This window comes from Geotrypetes seraphini, chromosome 15, assembly GCF_902459505.1.
Source record: "Geotrypetes seraphini chromosome 15, aGeoSer1.1, whole genome shotgun sequence".
Lineage (NCBI taxonomy): Eukaryota > Metazoa > Chordata > Amphibia > Gymnophiona > Dermophiidae > Geotrypetes > Geotrypetes seraphini.
The window spans coordinates 47,045,834-47,071,908 of NC_047098.1; the positions used below are offsets into that span (position 1 = coordinate 47,045,834).

Below are 26,075 nucleotides of genomic sequence, written 5' to 3' on the forward strand. Positions count from 1 at the left end.
TGGTGCACTCACAATATTCTAAGTTTCCTCTAAGCATCCATAGGAAGAAAAGAACTGCACCCTCCTTGCGAAAATTTGTTCCTTTACACATAACTGTGTCTCACCACAAAGAACATATGCTATTGCTAAGTGAAAATCCACATAAATTCCAAGAAGCAATAAAAAAAAACAATTGAAAGACTTCAAGAACAATTGAAGATTAGAGTATGAATATGATTTTGGCACTGTTTGTGCAAGTGTTCCGACTCCAAGTCTCTGAAACTGAATGTATAGTTTCTTGCCCAAAACAGTGACAAGATTCATAAGTTTAACCTTGAGTTCTCAACCGAATTGCCTCCACCTCTCCTTCCTCTGGTCCGCTTTGCAGACTTCCCGTCGACTGTGCTGCTTTTCTTCCTTCTCCAAAATCAATGATGAGGGAAATGCACATTTTCTTTCCTTCTCCAAACTCACTACCTATTCCTCTGATTCCATCCCCACCCATCTGATCACCATCTCTCGTACTGTCATCTGCCATATCCTCAACCTATCGCTCTCCACTGCAACTGTGCCTGACACCTTCAAACATGCCGTAGTTATGCCGCTCCTCAAAAAACCCTCTCTGGATCCTACTTGCCCCTCCAATTATCACTCTGTCTTCCTCCTCCCCTTCTTATATGAATAGTCTTACTGGGTCAGACCAATGGTCCATTAAGCCCAGTATCCCGTCTTCACAGTGGCCAATCCAGATCAAAATAGCTGGCAAAACCCCAAATAGTAGCAATATTCCATGCTACCGATCCAAGGCAAGCAATGGCTTCCCCCATGGTCTATCTCAATAGCAGAATATGGACTTTTCCTCCAGGAATTTGTCCAATCCTTTTTTTAAACCAGCTGTTAACCACTCTTACCCTGTAACTTTATCAAGTGTCCCCTAGTCTTTGTAATTTTTGATGGAGTAAAAAGTCAATCCACTTGTATCCATTCTATACCACTCAGGATTTTGTAGACTTCAATCACATCTCCCCTCAGCCATCTCTTTTCCAAGCTAATTGAACATGCTGTTCACCGTCGTTGTCTTGACTTTTTTTCATCTCGAGTTATCCTTGACCTACTTCAATCAGGCTTTCGCCCTCTTCATTCTATGGAGACTGCCCTTGCTAGAATCTCCAGTGACCTGCTCCTGACCAAAACCAAAGGCCATCCTCTTTAATCTGCGACAATTGACACTGTAGATCACCATCTACTCATCAATATGCTGTCCTCGCTTGGGTTTCGGTCAGGGTTCTGTTATCTCATAGTTTCTTTCTGTCTTTCCCATTGTACTTTTGGCGTAAGCTCTGGAGGATCCTTCTCTGCCACCATTCCGCTATTGGTTGGTGTACTTCAGGGCTCTGTCCTCAGACCTCGACTTTTCTCCATCTACACTTCTCTTTCCTTGGTGCTCTAATCTCCTCGCATGGCTTCCAGTATCACCTCTATGCTGACGACTCACAAATCTACCTCTCTACACCTGAAATTTTTACAGGAATCCAGGCCCGAGTATCAGTCTGTCTGTCTAATACTGATATCTGGATGTCTCGCCACCATCTAAAATTAAACATGGCCAAGACTGAACACTTTTTCTTTCTTCCTAAACCCACCTCTCCCCTTCCTCCCTTCTCTATTTCAGGATAACACTCTCATCCTCCCTGTCTTGTTGGCTCGCAGCTTTGGGGTCATCTTTGACTCATCTCTTTCCTTCTCTTTGCATATCCAATAGACTGCCAAAACTTATTCTTTCTCTACATCACTAAAATCTGGCCTTTCCTTTCTAAGCACACTGCAAAGATCCTCATCCACTCTCATCACTTCTTACCTGTACTGCTGCAACTTGCTATTCGCAGGTCTTTCGCTATGCCATCTCTCTCCCCTTCAATCTATTCAGAATTCTGTTGCATGCCTCATATTCTGCCAGTGTTGTTATGCTCACATTACCCCTCTCTTCAAGTCACTTCACTGGCTTCCTGTCCGTTTCACCCTACATTTCAAACTCCTCTTATTGATCTGCAAGTGTATTCATTCTGCAACTCTTCCATATCTCTCCCTATACTCTGTCCTGGAAACTTCATTCATTGGGTAAGTCTCTCTTGTTAGTACCCTCCTCCTCTACTGCCAACTCCATCCCTTCTACCTTGCTGTGCCATATGCCTGAAACAACCTGCCTGAATCAGTATGCTGTGCTCCATCTCTGGCGGTATTCAAATCCAGGCTGAAAGACCATTTTTTTGAAGCTGTGTTTAAGTCCTAACCCAATCAACTTGTAAAGCACCCCTATCTATTTATCATTCTCTCTGTAGTCCCCTATCCGCCTCATCATTTCCCTTGTAAGTCCCTACCTGAGCAGCATATATAGACTAGAGAATGACAAGGGGAAAAAATCTGTCCCCGTCATCGCCCCATCCCCGGCCCACCATCCTCTGCACCGCCCCCTCACCGCCGTTCCCTTCACCGCCCCGTCACCGTCACCGCCATCCCTTTCACCGCCCCGTCACCGCCACCCCATTCACCGCCCCGTCACTGTCCCCACTGCATCCATATAAGCCTTAGTACTGTAATATTTAGCTTATTCCTTTCTTATAAATCAAAGTTCCTGCTGCTGAACTAGAGAAAGAGATGTTCAGCTGGCAGGGCTTTGTTTATAAATTTTTATCAACACAACTAATATACTACTTTATCCTAATGCAAAAAATAAATAAATAAATAAATAAATAGAATTTTTTTTTCTACCTTTGTTGTCTGGTTTCTGCTTTCCACATCTTCTCATTCAATTCCTTCCATCCACTGTGTGTCTTCTCTCTGCGTCTTCCATTTGCTGTTACTGTGCCTCTCCCTTCACCCCCACCCCCCAGTTGGTCTAGCACCCATCTTCTTCCCTCCGCTCCCCCATAGTCTGGCATCTGTCTTCTTCCCACTCTGTCTTCCACATTTCCCTTCAGGGTCTGTTCCTCTCCACCCTCCTTCAATGTCTGTCCTATTCCTTTCCACCACCACCCTTCCCTCCCTCCTTTACCATCTGTTCCTTTCTACCACCCTTCAGCTCCTCTCGCGTGGCCTATCTATCTACCTTCCTCCCTCTTATTTTCATGGCACGTTACAATGTAATTTGTGCAAGCCACTGGAGCCTGCGAGCTCAGTCCCTGTCCCATTCCCACAAACCATCTCGCTTCTGTGCTCCTATTTTCCCCATTTCTAATATCTCCCCTATGTATCTGCCATTGCCCCAGCTCCTGTGCTAGTAAAGCCTCCTTCCCTCACATGTCCCCTATTTTCAGCCCCAGCTCCAAACCCCATTTTTACCGCCCCCCCAGCCCCCTTTTCTCACCAGCAGTATTTCCCTCCCCACTCCACTTCCCTGTGCAGTAGCAGCAGAAGCATACCCTCCCCCTCCATTTTCCTGTGTAGCAGGAGCAGCATTTCCCTCCCCCAACCCACTTCTCTGTGCAGCAGCACCTCTTCCGTGCTCCCCCTGTCCCTCTTCCCTGCTCCCCCGGTCTAGCAGCATCTCTTTCCTGCTCCCCCGGTCCCTCTTCCCTGCTCCCCCTGTCCAGCAGCACCTCTTCTGTACTCCCCCTGCCCCTCTTCCCTGCTCCCCTGTCCCTCTTCCTTGCTCCCCTGGCCCAGCAGCACTTCTTCCCTGCTCCCCTAGTCCAGCAGCACCTCTTCCTTGCACCCCCTCACTGCCTTCCAGACTTTGTCTCACCCCCACCCTCCGAAGTCAGCTTGATGATGTCATCAGAGACGCCAGCAGAGAAAATCAGAGCATGGTAAGGCCGCAAAGCAGCGTCTTTAGTGTGATGCGGCCGCTGCTGGAGCCGTGAGGTTTGTGCGTCTCGCGGTGGGAGGGTCAATGGGGGGTTCTTGTGCGCCGGGAAAGGGTGCACAGGGGGGAGGGGGCGACGACGGCGGCAAACTTACAGTGAGGGAGGGAGTAGAAGCGCGCATGTGCACTCTTGCCGGCGGGGCCCTACAGCTCACGGAAAACGGAACCACGCAGGTAACAGTGCGCATGTGCGCTAAGGGTTTTATTATATTAGATAAAAAAATTTGTGTGTGCAGTGCTCAGACTCACAACCTAATAGTGCTCAACATAAAGTGAACAATATATAGGCTGCCCGATAGGCCTATCACAGCACACACTGTCCAACCACCATTGAACTTTTGCATAAACAGTTGTCAATTATGAATCAAAAAACGCAAGAAAATTTATCTGCTTGTATGTGAGGCTGGATCAATGTAGGTCATAATAATCGGGCAAGCCGAGGCTCAATGTGAAAAGAAAAACTCCTGAAGCTGTGAAATAAAAGTCAGCCCCTCGACTCGAGTTTCGCAGTATCTTGCTTCCTCAGAAGGGGAAACTTATTACAGCTTCTATCACAGAGATACTGAACAAAACCGGACCAGAACAGTCCGTTCTTCACACAAATTTTTCTCCGTCCCATTTCTGTAAGCATCGCCTTAACTGCACAAGCCTCGAACATTAATGATTATGTTTAAATTATTTTTATTGAGCCAAGAGAAAAAACACAGATATAAAATTTTCAGCCACAGAAGTAGTGCTCAAACAATTTTCAATATAACAAAATCCACCGCCCCCCTTCCAGAGTCCCCATACCACCAAGCTTAAAACAGCAAGAGCAGCATACTGGAGGATAGAAAAAGAACACAAAGGGCTCCTTTTACTAAAATACGATAGCGTTTTTAGCACGTGTAGAATTTTAGTGCCTGCTAAACCTGCGCTACACGGCTAGAACTAATGCCAGCTCAATGCTGGAATTAGGGTCTAGCGCACGCTAAAACCGCTAGCACGGCTTAGTAAAAGGAGCCCAAAGCGTAATGCAACACGGTAAACAATTCAAATTTCTACTCCTGGCCAAGGGAGTCATTGTAGTCCAGAAAAGCTCTCAGATGGCTGTAAAACGCAAACCCCGCTGTGACGTTCCCAAGCCAGCAAGTGAATCATCCGAGTCCTCCACAGCGACATAGTTGGGGCATTAGAATCCAGCCAATGAAGTAAAATACACTTGAGAGCAGTCAAAATGGACCATCGAAGAAAGGCACTTGTACCTGGCTGTGGAGGGTGATGAGGAGGGAGAACTCCAAATAGAAGTACACGCAAAAAATGGACAGTCATCCTTCAGATTCGTCCAATAAAGGTAAATAACTGTGTCCAAAAGGCCTGGACGGCCGGACATGACCAAAACATTTGGCCAACGGTAGAATCGAAATGACCACACTTATCACAGTCTGCAGTAGGTCAAAAATGGGCACATGTTCCACCACTTATTTCTGTCAGATGGGATGATCAGTGACACTCAGAAAAGCACACAGACAATATAAAAGCATAGACAATAACCCTTTATTATATTTATATATATATATGAATATAAGAATAAAATAGCTTCACCGTGATCCCAGGCAACACCATCCTTCACAATTGGGAATCCCTGCAATTGATAGGTGGGTGGACCAAAGGAGACAGTCCCATGGTTGCAACGAAGTGGATTCTAATGTTAGGGGCAAAGTCCCGTTCTTATATAGGGTGAAAACTGCTGAGTTCATAGTTATCCAAGCTGATTCTGCAGTAACCAGCTTCCTCACTACGACTCAGGCACGCAACACCCAGGTCACTGAGGTCAGGATAGCAGATAAGCAGGCTTGTTGCAGAAACCAGCTTTCCACCTGGTTTTACTGTCCTTTTGTTCTTTGTTTTGGCAGCACCCAGGTCACTGAGGTCAGGATAGCAGATAAGCAGACTTGTTGCAGAAACCAGCTGTCTTCACTCAGACACCTGGTCAACCTGGTTTTAGGTCCTTTTGTTCTTTGTTTTGGCAACACCCAGGTCACTGAGGTCAGAAGGTCAGGATAGGAGATAAGCAGACTTGAGGAGACATGTCACGTAGTATGCTGAGTTTCAGTTACCCCCTGGCCATAGGCATAACAGCACTGTACGCCTGTCTGGGCGAAACATACAGACAAAATATCATCTTATACTGCATTTCTCAAAAATACAAATATTTTCACAAAGCAGGTAACTTAGTTACAGCATTCAGTAAAATATCATCAGGTAATAATATATTAAGATATTTTGCCCAAGAGGTCTGGTATTTAACATAATCAGGCAAGGGAGTCTCATCCTTCAAATAACGATGATGAAATTTAAGGGGTACTTTCATCTGAGATCCAAGGGTATAGGCCATAGACAGTTACTCCTGCCTACGAAAACAAATTGTCTTTTGTTAGAGAGGACACTTAATGGGGAGTGTGTGGCGCAGTGGTTAAAGCTACAGCCTCAGCCTTAACCCACGCTGCTCCTTGTGACCCTGGGCAAGTCATTTAATTCCCCCATTGCCCCAGGTACATTAGATAGATTGTGAGTCCACCAAGACAGCCAGGGAAAATGCTTGAGTACCTGAACAAATTAATGTAAACTGGTCTAAGCTCCCCTGGGAGAACGGTATAGAAAATTGAATAAATAATAATAATAATGGTGGGTCTGCATATAGGCAAACCTATCAATGCAAAGTCAGGCCGTAGTCCTGACACAACTCAAATTATTTCATTGTGCCATCCTTGTGTACCAGATGAAACAAGTAGGCCAACCCCTGGGCTTCCCAGTATGCAAACCGTGAGCCCCCCATAACCAGCAAAAAGTTCTGTTCAGTTTTGGAGGCCACATTATCAAAAGGTGCTGAGGTGGAAGAAGATATCTTTTTCCTTACAGGTCCCATGGCAACAAGATGGCATCCACTCAAACTCAAGGGTGGGAGACTTCATGGCAACATCAGGAAGTACTTCTTCACCGTCATGTAGTTGAGGCCAGCAACGTGCCCGACTTCAAGAAACGATGGGCTAAACATGTGGGTTCACTTAGGGGAATTGCTTAAAGGGAGTGTTCTTTTAAGGGGAGGGTTCTTTGGAGTGGGCAGACGTATTGGGCCGACGGCCCTTTTCTGCCATCATACTCTATGTTTCTATGTTATTGAGAATGACACGGGGGAAGCCACTGCTTGCCTTGTATTGATAGCATGGAACATTGCTACACCTTGGGTTTTGGCCAGGTACTGGTAACCTGGATTGGCCCCCGTGGGAACGGGCTACTGGGCTTGATGGACCATTGGTCTGACCCAGTGAGGCTATTCTTATGTTCTAAATTGCTGCTACATTAGAGGCTTTTTTTCTCCACCTCATTTTTTTTTTTACTTGCAAAGTCTCTAGTATTGTGCCCTCCAGTGGACACTGCACAATTTTGAGTATTTTGTTTACTTCATTTAGTAGATTGTTATCCTCATAAACTTATGACCTCTATATTGTCATACAGAAAACCTTGGTTCAATCACCTGGCTACGACTCTGCATCCCAGGTCAGTGGATACAAGGAAGGCAGCACCATTGTGAGGAAGGAGTCTCGCAGGGCTCGGTGCTCGAGCCACTGCTATTTAATATATTCATAAATGATCTAGAAACAGGGACGAAGTGTGAGATAATAAAATTTGTGGACGACACCAAACTATTTAGTGGAGCTCAGACTAAAGAGGACTATGAAGAATTGCAAAGGGACTTGAACAAACTAGGGGAATGGGCGACGAGATGGCAGATGAAGTTCAACATTGAGAAATGTAAAGTATTACATGTGGGAAGCAGAAACCTGTGGTACAACTATACGATGGGAGGGATGTTATTGAATGAGAGTACCCAAGAAAGGGACTTGGGGGTAATGGTGGACATGACAATGAAGCCGATGGCACAGGGCGCAGCGGCCGCTAAGAGAGCGAATAGAAGGTATATATAATCAAGAAGGTTATTACTACCAGAACGAAAGAAGTTATCCTGCCATTGTATTGGGCGATGGTGCGTCCACATCTGGAGTACTGCATCCAATATTGGTCGCCGTACTTTAAGGACATGGCATTACTCGAGAGGGTTCAGAGGAGAGCGACGCGTCTGATAAAAGGGATGGAAAACCTTTCATACGCTGAGAGATTGGAGAAACTGGGTCTCTTTTCCCTGGAGAAGAGGAGACTTAGAAGGAATATGATAGAGACTTACAAGATCATGAAGGGCATAGAGAGAGTAGAGAGGGACAGATTCCTCAAACTTTCGAATAATAAAAGGAAAAGAAGGCATTCAGAAAAGGTGAAAGGGGACAGATTCAAAACGAATGCTAGGAAGTTCTTCTTTACCCAACGTGTGGTGGACACCTGGAATGCGCTTCCAGAGGGCAGAGTACAGTACTGGGGTTCAAGAAAGGATTGGACAATTTCCTGCTGGAAAAGGGGATAGAGGGGTATAGATAGAGGATTACTGCTGTACCGCTGCGTGAGCGGACTGCTGGGCATGATGGATCTCAGGTCTGACCCAGCGGAGGCATTGCTTATGTTCATATATGGCACCTAGGGCCAGATTCAGTAAATGGCGCCAAAATGCAGACACTATTAAGATCTACGTTAAGTTCCAATTCTATAAAGGTTGCTTAGTGCTAAACAATCTTCATAAAATAGTGCTAAGCATGGATATTCGTGCCCAACTTTGGGCACAAAGACATGCAGCTGCTGAAACCTAGTGTAAATCATTGCGCCAAACTGATGGCAATTAGGTTCATAAATCCAAGTATTCTATATCAGTGTTTTTCAACCTTTTTACACCTATGGACCGGCAGAAATAAAAGAATTATTCTGTGGACCGGCATCGGTCTGTGGACTGGCGGTTGAAGAACACTGGGCTAAGTCGTGGGCCAGACCCCGCCCATCTCTACCCAATCTCCACCCCAGACCCTGCTCCCATAATAGTACTAATTGCACCTTGCACGTTCCGTGCCTCATCTGGAAGCCAAGGCTTCCGGTTCAGGCGCAGGATGCCCGTAGGAGCCACTGCCCATGGCTTTGTGCACTGAATCAGTGAGGAAGAGGGAGCTGGCTCGAAGATAACACCGCATCGATCGCACCGTGGACCGGCGGTTGAAGAACACTGTGTTGGGCCTGATGCACGTGCTGGCCCTGTGGACCGGCAGGAAATTTCTGTGGACCGGCACTGGTCCATGGACCAGTGGTTGAAGAACACTGTTCTATATCATTGTGCCTAATTTCTGGGAACACTGTTGACTGGGCCATATCCCTCCCCTGGCCAAACCCCTTTTGAGTTGCATGTGATGAAATTTAGGCACAGGGCAGATAAGCACAAAACTTCAAATTACTGCCAATTAAGTGCCAATCAACTCTATCATCTCCAATATGCCTGACTAATTAGTTTATGTGCACATCTGGGATCTACACCCAAATTTAGGTGCTCAACTCTGGCCAACCTATATAGAATCTTGGGACTAGTTACCAGACTTGGGGTCCACCTTAACCAGGGCCCAGTTTGTAACCACTGACTGAACACTGTCACTGAGATATTTGGCCATATGAAACTTTAACTCCTTGGTGATTTACAAAGAAAATAATTTAAATCCTTAAATTGCAGATAATCCTTTATTTTTGGCCTGCCTTCTAGTCCTCTGGCCTGTCAGCTCAGTCAGAACTGGGGCTGGAATCTAGAGCCATGACCTTGCATTCATTCACACTATCAAAAAATGGTCTCCTATTTTATTTTTCATCTCACCTCATCTAGGCCCCCTTTTATCAAGCTGTGCAAGGGTTTTTTTTATCGCAGACTGATGCGGTAAAAGCTCCGACGCTCAGAGGAATTCTCTAAGATTCCAGATGCTATAATTTCATGATTACTACTTTTCTTTAACAACCTGCTATCAGAGGAGTCTTAACCATTTGAAATGGGGAATATTTTTATCACTCCAACTTCAGATTAGTTGCCAATATACCTTTCTTAACCAAATTTTTAGAAGCATTAGTGAATAAGCAGCTTTCAAGGTTCATTGATCATTTTTCCTGTCTACATAATAATCAGTTTGGTTTCGACCCAAACACAGTACAGAGCTGCTATTGCTAACATTAACAGCTAAAGTTAAGCAATGGTTGAGAGAAGGTTATCAATCTGTTTTGTTACAATTTGATATCAGTGCAATTTTTGATTCAGTTCATCATATTTTGCTGATCATCAAATTGAGTGAGTTGGGTTTAACGATTTTTTAGTAAATAGGAATTATAGCGTGCTGAAAGAGGGAACCTTTTCTAGGATCTGGGCTTCTTTCTGTGGAGTGCCACAAGGCTTTTCTATTTCGTTTGTCAGCCGAAGTTTGTACTGTATGTTATCCTATGCTGATGATATTTTTTTATTAATTCCATTAAGTTAAAACAAGGAGGACATTTCAGCCAAGATCACTGATTGCATGAATAGAATTGGATATTGGGTTTCTACTAATAAGTTGAAACTGAATGCAAATAAGACAAAGGTTCTTTGGTTTCTCAATTTACTGTCTTCTGTTCCTTCATTTCTTACTCTACAATCAGGTACTACCCTGCAAGTAGATAAAACATCTAAAGTTTTGGGTATTCTTTAAGACTCTTCTCTTACATTTGAAGATAAAATTTCTAATTTTTGGAGGAAGATTTTATATATTATGAGAAAACTCCAAACTATAGGTATGTGATGCTGGATTCTGTGTTAGGAGTCACTGCTCAGGAAAAGTATCTAGGTGTCATTGTTGTGGATATGTTGAAACCCTCAGTTCAATATGCGGTGGCGGCTAAGAAAGCAAATTGAATGTTAGCAATTATCAGGAAATAAATGAAAAACAAAGATGAAAAATGTTCTAATGCCCTTGTATCGCTCTATGGTATGGTGGCACTTCGAATACTGTGTGAGGTTCTGGTTGCCATATCTCAAAAAAGATATAGCAGAATTAGAAAAGGTACAGAGAAGGGCATCAAAAATGATAAAAGGAATGGGATGACTTCCCTATGAGGAAAGGCTAAAGTGGCTAGGGCTCTACAGCTTGGAGAAGAAATGGCTCAGGAGCAATATGATAGAGGTCTATAAAATAATGAGTGAAGCGGAAAGGATAGATGTGAATCGCTTGTTCACTCTTTCAAAAAAATACTAGGATTACAGGACATGCAATGAAGCTACTAAGTAGTAGATTTAAAACAAACAAGAGAAAATATTAAACTCTGGAATTCGTTGCCAGAGAATATGGTGAAATCAGTTAGCTTAGCAGGATTTAAGAAAAGGTTTGGATAATTTCCTAAAAGAGAAGTCCATAGGCCATTATTGAGATGGCTTGGGAAAATCCACTGCGTATTCCTAGGATAAGCAGCATAGATTCGGTTTTTCTACTTGGGATCTAACTATGTGCTTGAGACCTGGGTTGGCCACTCTTAGAAACAGTATACTGGGCTTGATGAACCTTCAGTCTGTTCCAGTATGGCAATTCTTATGTTCTTAAACTTGGGCTTGTGAAGTTGTGCTTTTTTGAACATCATTTCGCACTGCTGGTTCAGATGTTAGTGTTACCTCAACTTGATTACTGTAATTCTTTATATTTGAACTTAATATAAAAACTGATCCAAAAATAGCAGCTACTCCAGAATACTGCTGTTAATTTTTTGTCTAAAAAGATATGAAAGTGTTGCATTAGCATATAAAAATCTTCATTGGTTATCAGTTGAGAGGCTAATTAAGTTTAAATCAGCTTGCATAGTTCATCATATATTACAGACCGACTCTTCAAATAATCTGATTTTGCTTTTTTCTCATTTGCTTTATTCTTCCACCAGATTATGTAGTATTCTATTACTACATTTTTCACAGATTAGAGGAGTACGGTATAAACGACAGTTCAATTCCTCTTTTGCTTATGCTGCCATTACAATTTGGAATAATCTACCTACTTAAGGTTTCATAAAAATTTGAAAACTTTTTTTATGAGACTTGTAATATTCATGTTATGATGATATTTTAATTGTTGATTGTTTTTTGTATTTTCCATAGACTTTATGGTCTCTTTGAATGTAAAGTGCCTTGAACCTTTTTGGTATAGTGCAATTAATAAGTTATGGATTAGATTAGATCAGGGGTGCCCACACTTTTTGGGCTTGCGAGCTACTTTTTAAATTACCAAGTCACAATGATCTACCAACAATAAAATTTTAAAAAAACACAACGCACACTGTACGCATAGAAAATGTTAATCATCATTCCTATTCCAGGGTTTTCAAAGAGGTCAAAGCAGATGACTCTATGCACTGTCACCTCAGTAACAACCATACAAAAGTAGACAAATACCCACCCCCTCCCTTTTTACTAAACCACGTTAGCAGTTTTTAGTGCAGGGAGCTGCGCTGAATGCCCAGCGCTGCTCTCGACACTCCTAGGCTCCCTGCGCTAAAAACCTCTATTGTGGTTTAGTAAAAGGGGACCATAGTGTAAAATATAGACAGCAGATATAAATTCAGACACATTTTGATCACAAAATTTAAAATAAAATCATTTTCCCTACCTTGTCTGGTGATTTCATGAGTCTCTGGTTGCACTTTCTTCTTCTGACTGTGCATACAATTTTTCTTCCCTTCTTTTAGCCTGTATGCTTCTTCTCCTCCAGACCTCATTTCTTCCCCCCAACTTTTCCTGCCCTTTCTTTCTCTCTGCCTCCCTTTCTTTTTTTTCTGTTTCTCTTCTTTCCTTCTGTCTCCCTGCCTGCCCTTTTTCTTTCTTTCTCCCTGCCCTCCCCCAAGCCACTGCCACTGCCATTGCCATCGGGGACCAGGACCCAAACGCCACCAATAACAGGCCCCAAGCTCTCCCTGCTTCGGCCAACCAGCATTCCTCTCCCTGACGTCAATTCTGCCATCGGGAAGAGGAAGGCTGATCAGCCCAAGATCGCGATCGACTTATTAGGGGAAATGCTGCCGGGTCCTGCCTTCGCGGAAACAGAAAGTAGGCAGGACCCGGCAGGAAGAAGAACAAATGCTTGTCTCCCGCATTAGCCCGTAGCGAACGCTTGCTTCAGGGCTCTCAACATGTGCGCGCCGGCTTCCCTTCTCCCCTCCCCCCCCGGACATAACTTCCGGTTTCGGAGGGAAGAGAAGAGAAGCCGGCACGCACATGTTGAGAGCCCTGAAGCAAGCGTTCGCTACGGGCTAATGCGGGAGACAAGCATTTGTTCTTCTTCCTGCCGGGTCCTGCCTACTTTCTGTTTCCGCGAAGGCAGGACCCGGTTTTTTGTTCAGCAGCGGCAGATGACAGCTGGGCGGATCGCCCAGCTAAAAGGCCCTAGGGAGAAAGAAAACTGGAGAGGAAGGCTGATCGGCCCGTAGATCAGGACGGCAACACGAGTCTATCACAGAGCCCGGGATAGGCTCCGCGATCGACTCGCGTTGCCTTCCTGAGCTACTGGTCGATCGCGATCGACGCGTTGGGCACCCCTGGATTAGATTATTGAGGTCCTTCTCACTACCCTGCCAGCAGGGTAGTATCATCTGTGTATTGCTAAAGGTTTTTCTGCCTATTTTCACCCCAACACTCATCATCTAAGTCCAACTTCCTCATGATTACTTCTGCATAGAAGTTGAAAAAAAAAGGAGAGATGATACATCCTTGTCTTGTACCCTTTTTTATCTTGAACCATTCTGTATCGCCATACCTGGTTTGCACTGTAGCTTCTTGATCTTAGTAGAGTGATCTGATTAACCTGATCAGGTGCACTGGCACTCCTACCTCACTCAGGTCTCTACAGCGTTCATCCTAGCCAGATTTCACGTATTTACAAAAAAAAGCAAGCAATATTGAAAGACTGGCAAAACAGCAATCCTACCAGAAAAAGGAAAAGAATTGGAAAGGCTGGAGACGTTGAACAGGCGTTGCTGCGATGGTTTGCTGAAGCTAGAAGTCGACAACTGCTATCAGTGGACCTCTGCTGCTGGAGAAAACAGCACAGTTATCTGAAGAACTGGGCGTAGAAGACTTCAAAGCGACAAATGGATGGTTAGAAAGGTGGAAAGTTCGTAATGGCATAAAAGTTAAGAACCATGTGACGTGTTCAACGCCGATGAAACAGGCCTCTACTGGCGTGCCATCCCTGATGGAACATTGGCTTTCAAACGCAGCGAAGCTGTTGGTTTCAAGGTGCCAAAGGAACGATTGACATTGCTGCTCAGTTGCAATATGGATGGTAGTGAAAAGCTCGAGCCACTGGTGATTGGGAAGAATTGAAATCCTCGGTGCTTCAAAAACATTAAACACCTGCCTGTTGCATATGACAGCAACTAAAATGCATGGATGACAGCGACATTATGGATTGAATGGTTACAGAAGATTGACAATCTGATGAGAAGGCATGGGAGGCACATTGTAATGCTGTGCGATAACTGTGCAGCACACAGCAATGACGTATGACTAACCAACATCAAACTCGTGTTTCTGCCACCAACACAGCCTCTTTGATCCAGCCGATGGACCAAGGGATAATCGCAAACTTCAAACCTCATTATAGGTCACTCATCCTACGATATGTGATGGCAGTGATTGATGCAAGCATGGAATCCAGCTCCCGAGCTGATGAGCTGGCAAGAAAAATGATGGTGCTCGACTTTTCATATGGTATGGGAGGCATGGAGTCGAGTCTCAACATCAACAATTTCAAATTGCTATCGACAGGTGAGCTTCAGTCACACATCTGATGAGACAACTGAAGCAGACACTTCGTCCACTTAACTCCCAGTTGGACTCTGGTCACAAGAGTTTGAGCTGTGTCACTGTTGACAACAATCTCCCACATCATCTGACAGCACTAATTCCAATATCTGTACAGTCATAAAGGCCACTGCAGACAACCAAGTCATCAACAACTGTCAACAACAACTGTAATCAACAGTATCTCTGTTGATGACAGAGATACTGCTGCTGACATCACAACTAATGAACCATCTGCAGAGATTGTTTCCTTCTCAGACACACTGAAGTCCCTACACACGCTGTGTTGTTATCTGGAGATAAATGTCTGTCACGATTATGGACAGTTTTACAGCATCAGTAGTCAGATACACAGCCTGAATCGTGCAATCTGCATGCAGAAAACAAAAGTTTTATTGCATTTGACGACAGCGTACTGTGATTTTTCATGACTAACAAGTGGTACTCCTATTAAGCACACACTCCGTTTAAGCGCATATGGCAAACTGGTCCAAAGGACGTGCACTTAAGTGGAGCTGACTGTAAGTACATATGAGAGAGTAGGACTATCTCAGAGGTGCTAGGCTGATAGGTTATGACATACAGTATTAGATACTACTGTAGCTCCTTGTGACTGACTCTCTTAATCCTCCATTGCCCCAAGGACCTGTATACAATATGCAAACCACTTTAATTATAACCAAAGCAAGGTGGTATATCAATTCCCTTTCTCTCAACAGCTGACACCGTCACAGGCAGTATTCCAGGTTAAATTAAACTTTAGTTTTCTTCACTTTACCTATTTTTTTTCCATTATGTTTGTGGCCCAACTGCTAGTTTACCCTTCTGGCAATTCTAATCCAGCCGTATTGCGCTTGGGAATAAAACGTCACATCAATGAAGGGTAAGTACGCTATTTCGGGTCTAAAGTGGCGACCCCCGAAGGGAACGTTACGTTTCCCCCCTCTCCTATTCATCAGGAGAAAGCAACACCAGAATCCACCCAGCTGCAACAACGCTCCACCGTTCTCTTTCCTTAAGGACACGGACAAGCCAGTCTTCCACCCACGTGTACGTGATGATGTCAATGCGCCGCGCAACGTAGTGCAGAGCGAGAAAGAAATAATAAAAGCTGGAAGTCCGCGGGCGGTAGAAAAATAAATAAATAAATAAATGCCGTGAAGGCGGCGGCTGGAGGTGGTCCCCCCCGTTAAGCGGTGGTGAGGAGTGCTGGTTGTGATTTTTATTTATTCTTTTTTTCCCCCCCGGGTGCTTCTTGCTTCCCCTGGATGTTTGTGCGGAATTCTCTCCTGCGTCGCTAGGTGGGGGAGGGGGGAGGAGGTCTGCGTGACGAGACCCGGGGGAGGGATAGAAAAACAACATGGCGGCGGCGGAGCTTGAGTGGATCCCAGAGACTCTTTATAACACGGCCATCTCCGCCGTGGTGGACAACTACAGCCGCTCGCGCAAGGACATCCGCTCCCTGCCTGAGAACATACAGTTTGACGTGTATTACAAGGTGAGCACGCCACCGTGGTTGGGGCTTGGGATGGCCTGGGGCTGTACCCTTATCGGTCTACCCAGTCCACTATCCCCAGGCAAACCCCCCCCAAAAAAAAAAAAAATCAAACCAGAACACAACACAAGACTAGACAGCTGTTTGGAGACATAGTTCCAGGTTTTCCTGGGTAAAATGACTGTGTTCTGCCCTACTGTAGTTCCATCTTTTGGTTCGGTACCTCTCAGCTTATAGCTACCTATCGATTTTCGACTGTATTGATTTTATTGTTCTTCCCCGCCCCCAGCCAGAGGTGTAAAGGGAAGAGGGGTTTTCTTGTTTGGCTTATGTTATTTAAGGAAGTTTATTCCCCTTTCATTGGCTTTTTATTTTCTCTCGTCCATCAGTGAGTATTGTATACTGTATCTGGAAGAGCGGTGTATGAAAGAAATGGATGGGGATTCCTTCTCTCTTATGGGGAAAAAAAAAGTATCTGAAATAATACTGTACTTATATAAGCATAGATTTTTGTTGGAGAAGCAGACAGCTGTCACAGCATCGCTATGGCCAGCTTACTGACGGGGAGTCTAAAGCACATTATAGCATTGTTGGTGTAAAAGTCAGTGGAATGCATTGCACATTAGGGATTTTTGAAGGTGTCCTTATTTTTGTTGCTTTGGGTTTTGTTTTTATATTTGGGATGTTACAGTAGTAAACATATTCCATCATATAACAAGAAGAAACGGTTGCATTATTGCAGTGTCTCAAATGTTTTTAGCTCTGGCACACTAAACAGCAAAAGTTTTACGTGGCACATTAAAATTGAAATTATAAAATTGCAAAACCAACCGAAATATAAATTTGAGATTTATGTATTTAAAGTTCTTTAAGCTATGTGTGTGTAATGTAACAACTGTGAAACTAAAGTAGATAGAATAGAATTGCTAATCAATGTGATGGATGTGCTTGTTTTTTTGAGAGCAAATTAACTAAAAAAGTGGCTTGATAGTAGACAAGAAACACACATTTAATCGTCATCTGTAGTCATTCTCTCTTTTTTTTTAATTTAATTTTTGTCAGAGCTGAAAATCCAAGTTCACAAAGATAAGAAGATCCAAAGGTAACAAAGCCTTGATTGCTTTGTTGCTCAAGTTAGGATAACTACTGCATAAAAATACAATTACTTGCTGTTGTAACAAAGCCTTGATTGCTTTGTTGCTCAAGTTAGGATAACTACTGCATAAAAATACAATTACTTGCTGTTAGCTTTCAAGGACCAATCACTCAAAGTATGACTTTTCTGGGCAGTTGTATCCTTACACACACACAGATATTCATAACTTTGACAGATTCTTGCCATACACAATGTAGTGTCATGTATTTTAGTGTGTACTTATGAAGGGAATTGTTAAAAATAAAGTAAAATTCTGGAATTTCTTGTGGCACACCCGGAATCTCTTTAGGGCAAACAATTTGAAAAACACTGCATTATTGGGATAAGGCAGTGGTCGTCAAACTCATTAGTCAAAAGAGCCAAAGATCAGCAGTACAACGATTAAGATTTCTTTTGAGAGCCAAATTTATTTTCAAGAACCATGCTTTTAGGAGTTGGTTTAAACTAGCTACTAACATTAAATAAAACCAGATATGGCAAATGTCATTTAAAAGCAGCCAATCAGTATGATGGGCGGGAAATATTGTCCAATATGAAGGGAGGGGTTCGCAGTTTTCTCTGCATGTTTGGCGGCAGGACCGATGTTGCTCCTCCTGTCCTCTTTCCACTCCCTCCCTCGCCCCACAAGCATACCGGGGCCACCAGGTTTCCTGAACACTAAGTAGAAATACAATAGATGTATGGGACTAGGAGGGACAGTTGGGTGCTATAGAAAAGTGGTGAAATCTGCACAGTCAAGCCTGCAAGGTTTACTGTCTTTCAGCAGGCCCCCTTACCTTTGTGGCGATTTTCTTTCTTTTTTTTTTGTCTTCCAGCTGCCTGAGCCGGCTTTCATCAATAATAATAATAACAGCTTATATATCGCAATACCGTGAAGTTCTATGCGGTTTACAAAGATTAAGCAAAGGTACAAATTGATTGACTTTAAGAGGGGAGGAAGAAAGAGGGTTAATAGGACAGGAAATCCATTTTTGAGGAGAGAGTGATCAAGTTAATCGCTATAGAGGGGAGAGAGAAGAGAGGATCAGTTGTCTAGATACTTTAGGAACAGGTGTGTTTTCAGATGTTTCCTAAATTCCTCATAAGTAGTGGGCGAAAGCAATTGTTCTAGGTCTTTACCCCATGATGCTGTTTGGTGCGAGAGAAGATGTTCATGGTGTTTTTTCAGTTTACAACCTCTCACTGGGGGGGAAACGAAGTTGGAATGTGAGCTTCTCTTGTGTCTGTTGGCTGAGAAGACGAAAAGGTCAGTTATATATTTAGGAGCAAGTCCGTGTAGTGCTTTGAAGCAAAAGCAGGCAAATTTAAACTTTACGCGCGCCTCCATTGGCAGCCAATGCAGCTGCCGGTAGTAGGGTGTCATGTGGTCAAACTTCCTCAGCCCAAAGATCAGTTTGACCGCTGCATTTTGCATCAGTTGTAAACGCTGCATGTTCTTTTGGTCGCGTGTGGCTGCCGATACTTCTCATCAGATGCAACTTCCTGTTTCCGGTTGCGTCAGAGGAGAAGTTTCGGCAGATACATGCGACTTGATGAAGGCCGGCTCAGGCAGCTGGAAGACCAAAAAAAAAAAAGAAAATCGCCATGGTAAGGGGGAGGGAGGGAGATGCCTGATTGGTTACCGCATGCGTTCCTTCCATTAACTGCGGGAGACAAGGTCAGTCACCGTGCCATTCTCTAGCAGTGGCGCACTCAAGTTTCAAGTTTCAAGTTTATTTAGTCTTGATGAATCGCCTATATAACTTGCTAGGCGATGTACAATAAAAAAGACATGTATTAATAAATGAAACAAGTACAATGTTAAAAATGACATAAAAACAAATTTGTTGTGTAAACATATAACATACTTTACAAACTGATCAAAAACCTAATTTCACAATAATGTGAGAGTAAAACATACAAGACATGTGAGGCTAAATAGGGGAGTAGTTACAATTTTGATAGAAGAGAAGAAGAAACATAAAAGGGAAAAACAAAAGGTGGGTAAAAGATGGCTGTTTTAAAAAAAAAAAGAAAAAACCGATAATGTATATAAGATTATCAATTTTTACTACTCATAATAACCATACGCATCTTTAAAAAGAAAGGTTTTTAGCATTTTTTTAAACTGTGTTAGGTCTTTTAGTTCTCTGATGTGTTGGGGTAAAAGATTCCACGAATGAGGGGCATTAACTGAGAACATGTCCTGTCTTCTGGTTCCTATCATTTTAATAAAGAGCCACATGTGGCACGCGAGGCACAATTTGCAGACCACTGGGATAAGGCATAGTGCTCCTATCTAGATATTTTTTTTTGTCTTGTAAAGAAATGACCTGCAACTGTTTGTAATGGTTCATATCCTTTTGACTGAACTTTAATTCTAGATTAAGTATATAGGTATTCATCGACTTACGATTGCAATTGGTTCCGACTGCTAGGTCGTAAGTGGATCAGGATGTAAGTCGGCCTGTATTAAATTAAGGTAAGAATATTAGACTGGGTAATGATATTTTAATAATTTTAATCATCTTAAAGCAATCTGTTAACAACATTGTCTTTCTTTCTAAGTCGAACAACAATACAATTGTGGAAAAACAGACAAAAATAAGAAATACAGTACAGTAAAGTACATTTAAGTCATGGCACCACTGGTGCTTGGCTGCGGATTGTTGATATTTCATCAGGCGATGCTGCTGACCCAGTGATGGATGGAGTTGCTCTTTTCATAAACATAGTTAGCTTCGTCTGAATTGTTTGCTTTTTTTTCTCTTCATAAATTTCGCAATAAGAACGAAATGTGTCGTGTGCCATTCATTCAATCCTCGCAAATCGTTCAATGTTTGGGTCCACGTTTTCAAAATGGGTGAGGAGTTTATTCAGTAGAGATAAACCTTCTGATAAAGAACTCGCTGGGTATGGTGGTATATAAAAAATAAAATTAATATTATTATTATTTGTGGTGAACGTTTGTTGTGGCACCTAATTCTTTTATTTTTTCTTCCGCCCCTCATTCTTCTTCTTCTAATTCTATCAGCTCTTCATTCATAAGGTCCCCTGATTCACGGTCTAGCAACTCCTCAACATCTTCCATTTCACATTCCAATGAAAGGTCTTTTGACAGTTTCACTATTTCTTCACGAATCTCATCAAGTTCTTGTTCACTGTTAAATCCAGCAAAGGTATTCACATAGTGCTTAACATACTTCTTCCATACACCATTCATACACTTTTCCGTCACTGAGTCCCAAGCAATAGCAAGATTTTTTATACACGTAACAATGTTATACTGTTTCCAGTAGTCACATAGTGATAATTCAGGGTTGGCATCTGTAGCAGCCATGGCTTAGGCCAGCGGTCTCAAACACGCGGCCCGCGGGCCACATGTGGCTCTCCAAGTTTTATTTGCGGCCCGCGGTCTGGACTGGATCATTCCCTTCCTTTTGGAGCAGCAGCAGGTCTGGCCGGTTCGTTCCGTTCAAAGCCGCTGGTTGGCGGCTCCTTGCGCTATTCACTCCTGCATCGGAAGCCTCTCTGACATCACAACATCGCGGATCTCGCAAGGAGCCACCACCCGCGGCTTTGAATGGAATGAGCCGTCCAGACACGCTGCTGCTCCAGTGGCATACCAAGGGGGTGGGGCGGTCCGCACAGCTGGTCACCCTCCACTGTTCTTCTTAGAGTGCGGCTCGCGGCTCGTCTAGAGCAGGGGTGCACAACTGCTTCCCTTCCCTTCTCACCGCTGCCATCGGGGAACAGGCCGGCACCATGCTCTTTGATCTCCCTGCTTCTCTCGCCGCCCGACCTCAATTCTGACGTCGAGAGGACGTTCTGGCTAGCCATTCGCTGCCTGGCTGCCCGGAACGTCCTTTCCGATGTTAGAATTGACGTCGAGCGGCGAGAGTTGGTCGGCCCCGTGGAGATCTCGGCCTGTTCCCGATGGCAGCAGCAGCCTATTCCCCGGCGGCGGTGGCATGAGGGAGGGCAGGAAGGAAGAAAGAAAGAAGGGGGGGCAGGGAGCCAGAAGGAAAAAAGAAAGAAGGGGGGGACAGGGAGCCAGAAGGAAAAAAGAAAGAAGGGGGGGGACAAGGAGCCAGAAACAAAGCAAAAAATGGGACAAGGAATCAGAGAAAGACAGACATAGAAAAAGAAAGAAAAAGTTGGGGGAGGGAATGAGGTCTGGAGGAGAGGAAGCATACAGGAGGCTGAAAGAAGAGAAGAAATATTGGATGAACAGTCAGAAGAATAAAGTGCAACCAGAGACTGATGAAATTACCAAACAAAGGTAGGAAAATGATTTTATTTTCAATTTAGTAATAGAAATGTGCCAGTTTTGAGAAAGAAAAGATATTAAACTTTAAATGTGAGTGCTGCAGAAAAAATAGAGCACTTGGAGGGCCGCAGAAAAAATAGTTAATGTCTTATTAAAGAAATGACAATTTTTCATGAGGTTAAACTTTTTATAGTTTATAAAACTTTCCTTTAACAGTTTTACCTTATGCAAAATTGTCATTTCTTTAATAAGACATTAACTATTTTTTTCTGCGGCCCTCCAAGTACCTACAAATCCAAAATGTGGCCCCGCAAAGGGTTTGAGTTTGAGACCACTTGCCTTCAAAGTAGCAATCGCCCCTTGGTCCATCGGTTGAATAAGTGGTGTAGTGTTCGGGGGCAAAAATAACACTTTCACATTGGGATAGAGATCAGCTAAGTGATGTGGATATCCAGGTGCAGTATCAAGCAACACTAAAATTTTGAAGGGAATTCCTGTCTCCAAACAGTATTCACGCACTTGAGGAATAAAACAATTATTGTACCAATCCTCAAATAAAGCCTGGTTCATCTAGGCATTACGTCTTGATCTATAATAAACTGGCAGAGTGTGCTTGTTCACATTCTTAAATACACGTGGATTTTCAGAATGGTAAATTAATAAGGGCTTCAGCTTGAACCCATTGATATTCCCTCCAAGCAGTAGAGTGAGTCTATCCTTGTGTGCTTTAAATCCAGGCATGCTTTTGGCTTCTTTGTGGATGTAAGTGCATCCTGGCATCCGCTTCCAATATAACCCTGTTTCATCCATATTAAAAATTTGTTCTGCCAGTTAACCTTGATTTTTTTCTTCTAAACTATCAATAAACTTTTTTGCTCCTTCCTCATCTGCACTCGCTGCTTCTCCAGTCACTCGAACATTATGCAACTGGAATCTATTTTTAAACCTCTTACACCAACCAGTACTTGACAGAAATTCTTGACTGTAGTCTTCTCCAGAACGTTCCTTTGAAGTCCCAAACAGTCTTCTAGCCTTTGACTGTACTGTAAAGAGGCTTAAGGGTGTCCGCTTTTGAATCTGATCTTCCATCCAAATGTTTAACAATTTCTCCATTTCATGAATGGGCCCAGTATGTTGCTTCGTAATCACTGTTGACCGCATAGGTGCAGAACTTTTCACAGTTTCACAAATTCTATTTTTGTCCTTTATAATAGTAGACACAGTAGAGTGTGATAACTTTAGATCACATGTAATCACATTCACTTTCTTTCCTCCTTCATACTGTTTTATTATCATCATTTTGGTGTCCAGATCTATGGCCTTTCTTTCCTTTTTGGAAGACTTGAGGAGTGGACAGAGACAATTTCCTCTTCGTTGTCATTTTTACTGCATGAAATTGCCAAAACAACTCACGTGGGGCAACACCCCTGCATATATTATCACACTGCGTTGCGAGACTTCGGAGAGCGGATGTCACATTGTAAGGTCGAACAGTCGTAACTTGGATAGGTCGTAAGTCGATGACTACCTGTATTCTCCAATCTAAGTATTTTTTTTATCATCATCATTAAGCAACAATAGATTTTTAATGCAATGATCTACTTATAATATTTTATTACCCATTAATTTTTGTAATTATTAAGATTCATTTTGCAGATATATTCTTGCTTTGTGGCTGTAATATAATGATACAGTGATCACAACAGTGAGATGTTTGAATACTGTGTATTATCATTATTTTAAAAACTTTGAGACCAGAAGTAATGGTGTTTTTCTCATATCAGTTAGGAAGTAAAATTTTTGCTATACATTTTGAATTATTTTTCCTTTAGTAGCCAAACTATTCTCTGTGAATAACTTTTATCAGACCAACTTAATACTTGACTTTTTGAGAAATAAGTTCATTGTATACTAATAGATCTCATGCATATTCATTGGGGAAATCCTGAAAATCCGACTGGATTGTGGCCCTTGAGGAGGAACTTTAACACCCCTGTCCTAAGCCTAACAAATACCAACTGAGTACCCCTGCCCAAGCTTCGCCCCTGACCCCACCCCCATAACAATAGTACTAATAATAATGCAGTTTCTTCCATCCATTTTCATATACACACAATATAATCGTAATATATAATGGTAACCACAAAATTAAAAATACACAAAGCACACTGTACGCATAGAAAATGTTAATTATCATTTATATTCAGGAGGGGGGTTCCCAAAGAGGTCAAGGCAGATGACTTTAAAATATGTAATCAGTAATAACTATAGAAAAATAGACAAATATAGAGCAAGTTATAGACAACAGGTATAAATTCACAAAACTGACACGTTTTGATCACTAAATTGAAAATAAAATTATTTTTCCTACCTTTGTTGTCTAGTGATTTAATGAGTCTCTGGTTGCATTTCCAATATTTCTTTCTTTCTGCCTCCTGCACGCTTCCTCTCCTCCGGACCTCATTCCCTTACCCAACCAACATCTCTCTCTCTCTCTCTTTCTGTTCCTCTGAGTCCAACTTTTCTTCCTCTCTCCTCCACCGCTATTGGCAATATGTCTCCATCTCTCTCTCTCTCACTGTCCATCTGTCGGGAGAGATCCAGGTATCTCTCCAACCCCCTCTTCTTCCACATCCAACATTTTTCCCTCTCTCATCCCCTGGATCATGTGCAGCATTTTCCACCACCAGCCCCATGCCCATTTCTCCTTCTGTCACCCCTCTCCAACACAATGTCATATTTCTCCCTCCATTACTATGTCCAGCATTCCTCCCCCTTGCATCCCCTTCAATCTGCCCTCTCCACCACCATATCCAATATTTCTCCCTCTCATCCTTCTATTCCCCTTGCATCACTACCTCACTCCTCTCTCTATGTCCAATTTTGCTTTCTTCCTTTCCCAATGTGCACCATCTTTCACTCACACACTCATGCTCATCAATTCTCCTTTTCTATTCCCTCCCTTCTATGTCACAAGTTAGTGCCCCCATGTTCATGCCCCTTCCCTTCCTTCTATGTCGAGTTTGTGCCCCTGAAGCCAACCTGTCCACACAGGCACTGCCGAGGATTCCTGCCTGCCCCCCCCCCCTTGCTGAAGGCACCGCCACTAGGGATGCCTCCCTGTCTCTATCTGCCTGCCCGCTGCATCACCCCTCCCACCCCCGAAGCTGACACGCTCCATCTCCCCAGCAGCAACTCTATGCAGGGACAGGCCATGGTGCGTGGAACGACTCACACGCTACACGCAGCCGGACCACAAGCCTTCCCCCCAACATCAGTTCTGACGGAGAGAAGGTTCCGGGCCAGCCTGTCGCTGCCTGGCTGGTCCGGAACTTTCTCTTTGATGTCAGAATTGACGGGGGAAGGCTTGTGAGCTGGAAGCGTGTGAGTCACTGCACGCTTCCGGCTCACAAGCCTTCCCTCCCAACATCAATTCTGATGTTGAAGAAAAAGTTCTGGGCAAGTGAGAATTGGGGGGGGGGGAAGGCTTGTTAGTCGCTGCATGCACCATGGCCCGTTGCTGCTGGAGGGGATAGAGTGTGTCGGTTTTGGAGGTGGTGGGTGGTGCAGTGGGCGGGCAGACAAGGAGGCATCCCTGCCGGAACCAGGCCGCGTACCATGTGTTGAGAAACACTGACGTAGTATAATGGTTAGAGCAGTAGGCTCAGAACCTGGAAATTCTATAAATTTCCAGCTCCTTGTGATCTTGAGTAAGTCACTTAATCTTCCATTGCTTTGGGTACTAACTTAGGGGCCTTTTTACCAGAGAACATTAGAGGTTGCAGTTACTGCACCTTAACATAATAAATTAACATTTGGTAACTACAAATGTAACATGGCAGTTATCAGGGGAGGGGTGCCTAGCATGTCCTTTGCAAGTCCCAAATAAAATATCTATTCGTTCATGGTACTCGCTTGCAGTTAGTGCAAATGCACTTAACACAGTGGACTTGCACTAACTGTATAAGTTCAATTAACACATAGTACATGCTGTGTGCTAGCTGGAGTATACTTGTTCCTAGAGGCGAGACCGAATTTCAGTTTTAATTTCAGATTTGGCACTGAAACTGACCCAAATTCGGGTTTGAGTTTCAGCAAAAATATCAGTATATTTTTGGCTGAAACCGAAACGCTTCTCCCTCTTCCCTTCTGCTGGGGGAAACTGGATGTAATTGCATGTCTGCTGGAAGCAGAGTCCCCCTTCCTGAGTTCACATACTCTTCCCCTCTCCCCTCCCGATGGCAGCCCCCCTCCTGAGCCTATCTATTCATTCATTAGTGAGTATTGGACACAGGAGTGTCCCACTCGCTTCTGCACACACCCAGCTCCTGCGCTCATTCCAATTAGAGAATGACACGGAGAAAAAATCTGTCCCCGTCAACGCCCCGTCCCCGGCCCACCATCCTCTGCACCGCCCCGTCACCGCCATTCCCTTCACCGCCCCGTCACCGCCATCCCTTTCACCGCCCTGTCACCGTCCCTGCTGCATCCATATAAGCCTTAGTACTGTAATATTTAGCTTATTCCTTCCTTACAAATCAAAGTTCTGGCTGCTGAACTAGAGAAAGAGAT

At 43.6% G+C, this 26,075-nt stretch overlaps 1 protein-coding gene across 3 annotated transcripts in view; it reads left to right on the forward strand.

Moving 5' to 3' along the window:
• The first annotated feature begins 15,720 nt into the window (after positions 1–15,720).
• Positions 15,721–26,075, forward strand: part of APPBP2 (amyloid beta precursor protein binding protein 2) — a 143,509-nt gene continuing 133,154 nt past the window's right edge. For 2 of the 3 annotated variants that reach the window (XM_033921878.1, XM_033921881.1), the window contains exon 1: positions 15,721–16,101. In XM_033921878.1, the coding sequence (XP_033777769.1) occupies positions 15,964–16,101 (138 nt within the window). In that variant the 5' untranslated portion in view covers positions 15,721–15,963. The remainder of the gene's footprint in view (positions 16,102–26,075) is intronic. The other variant, XM_033921882.1, reaches the window with a different exon arrangement.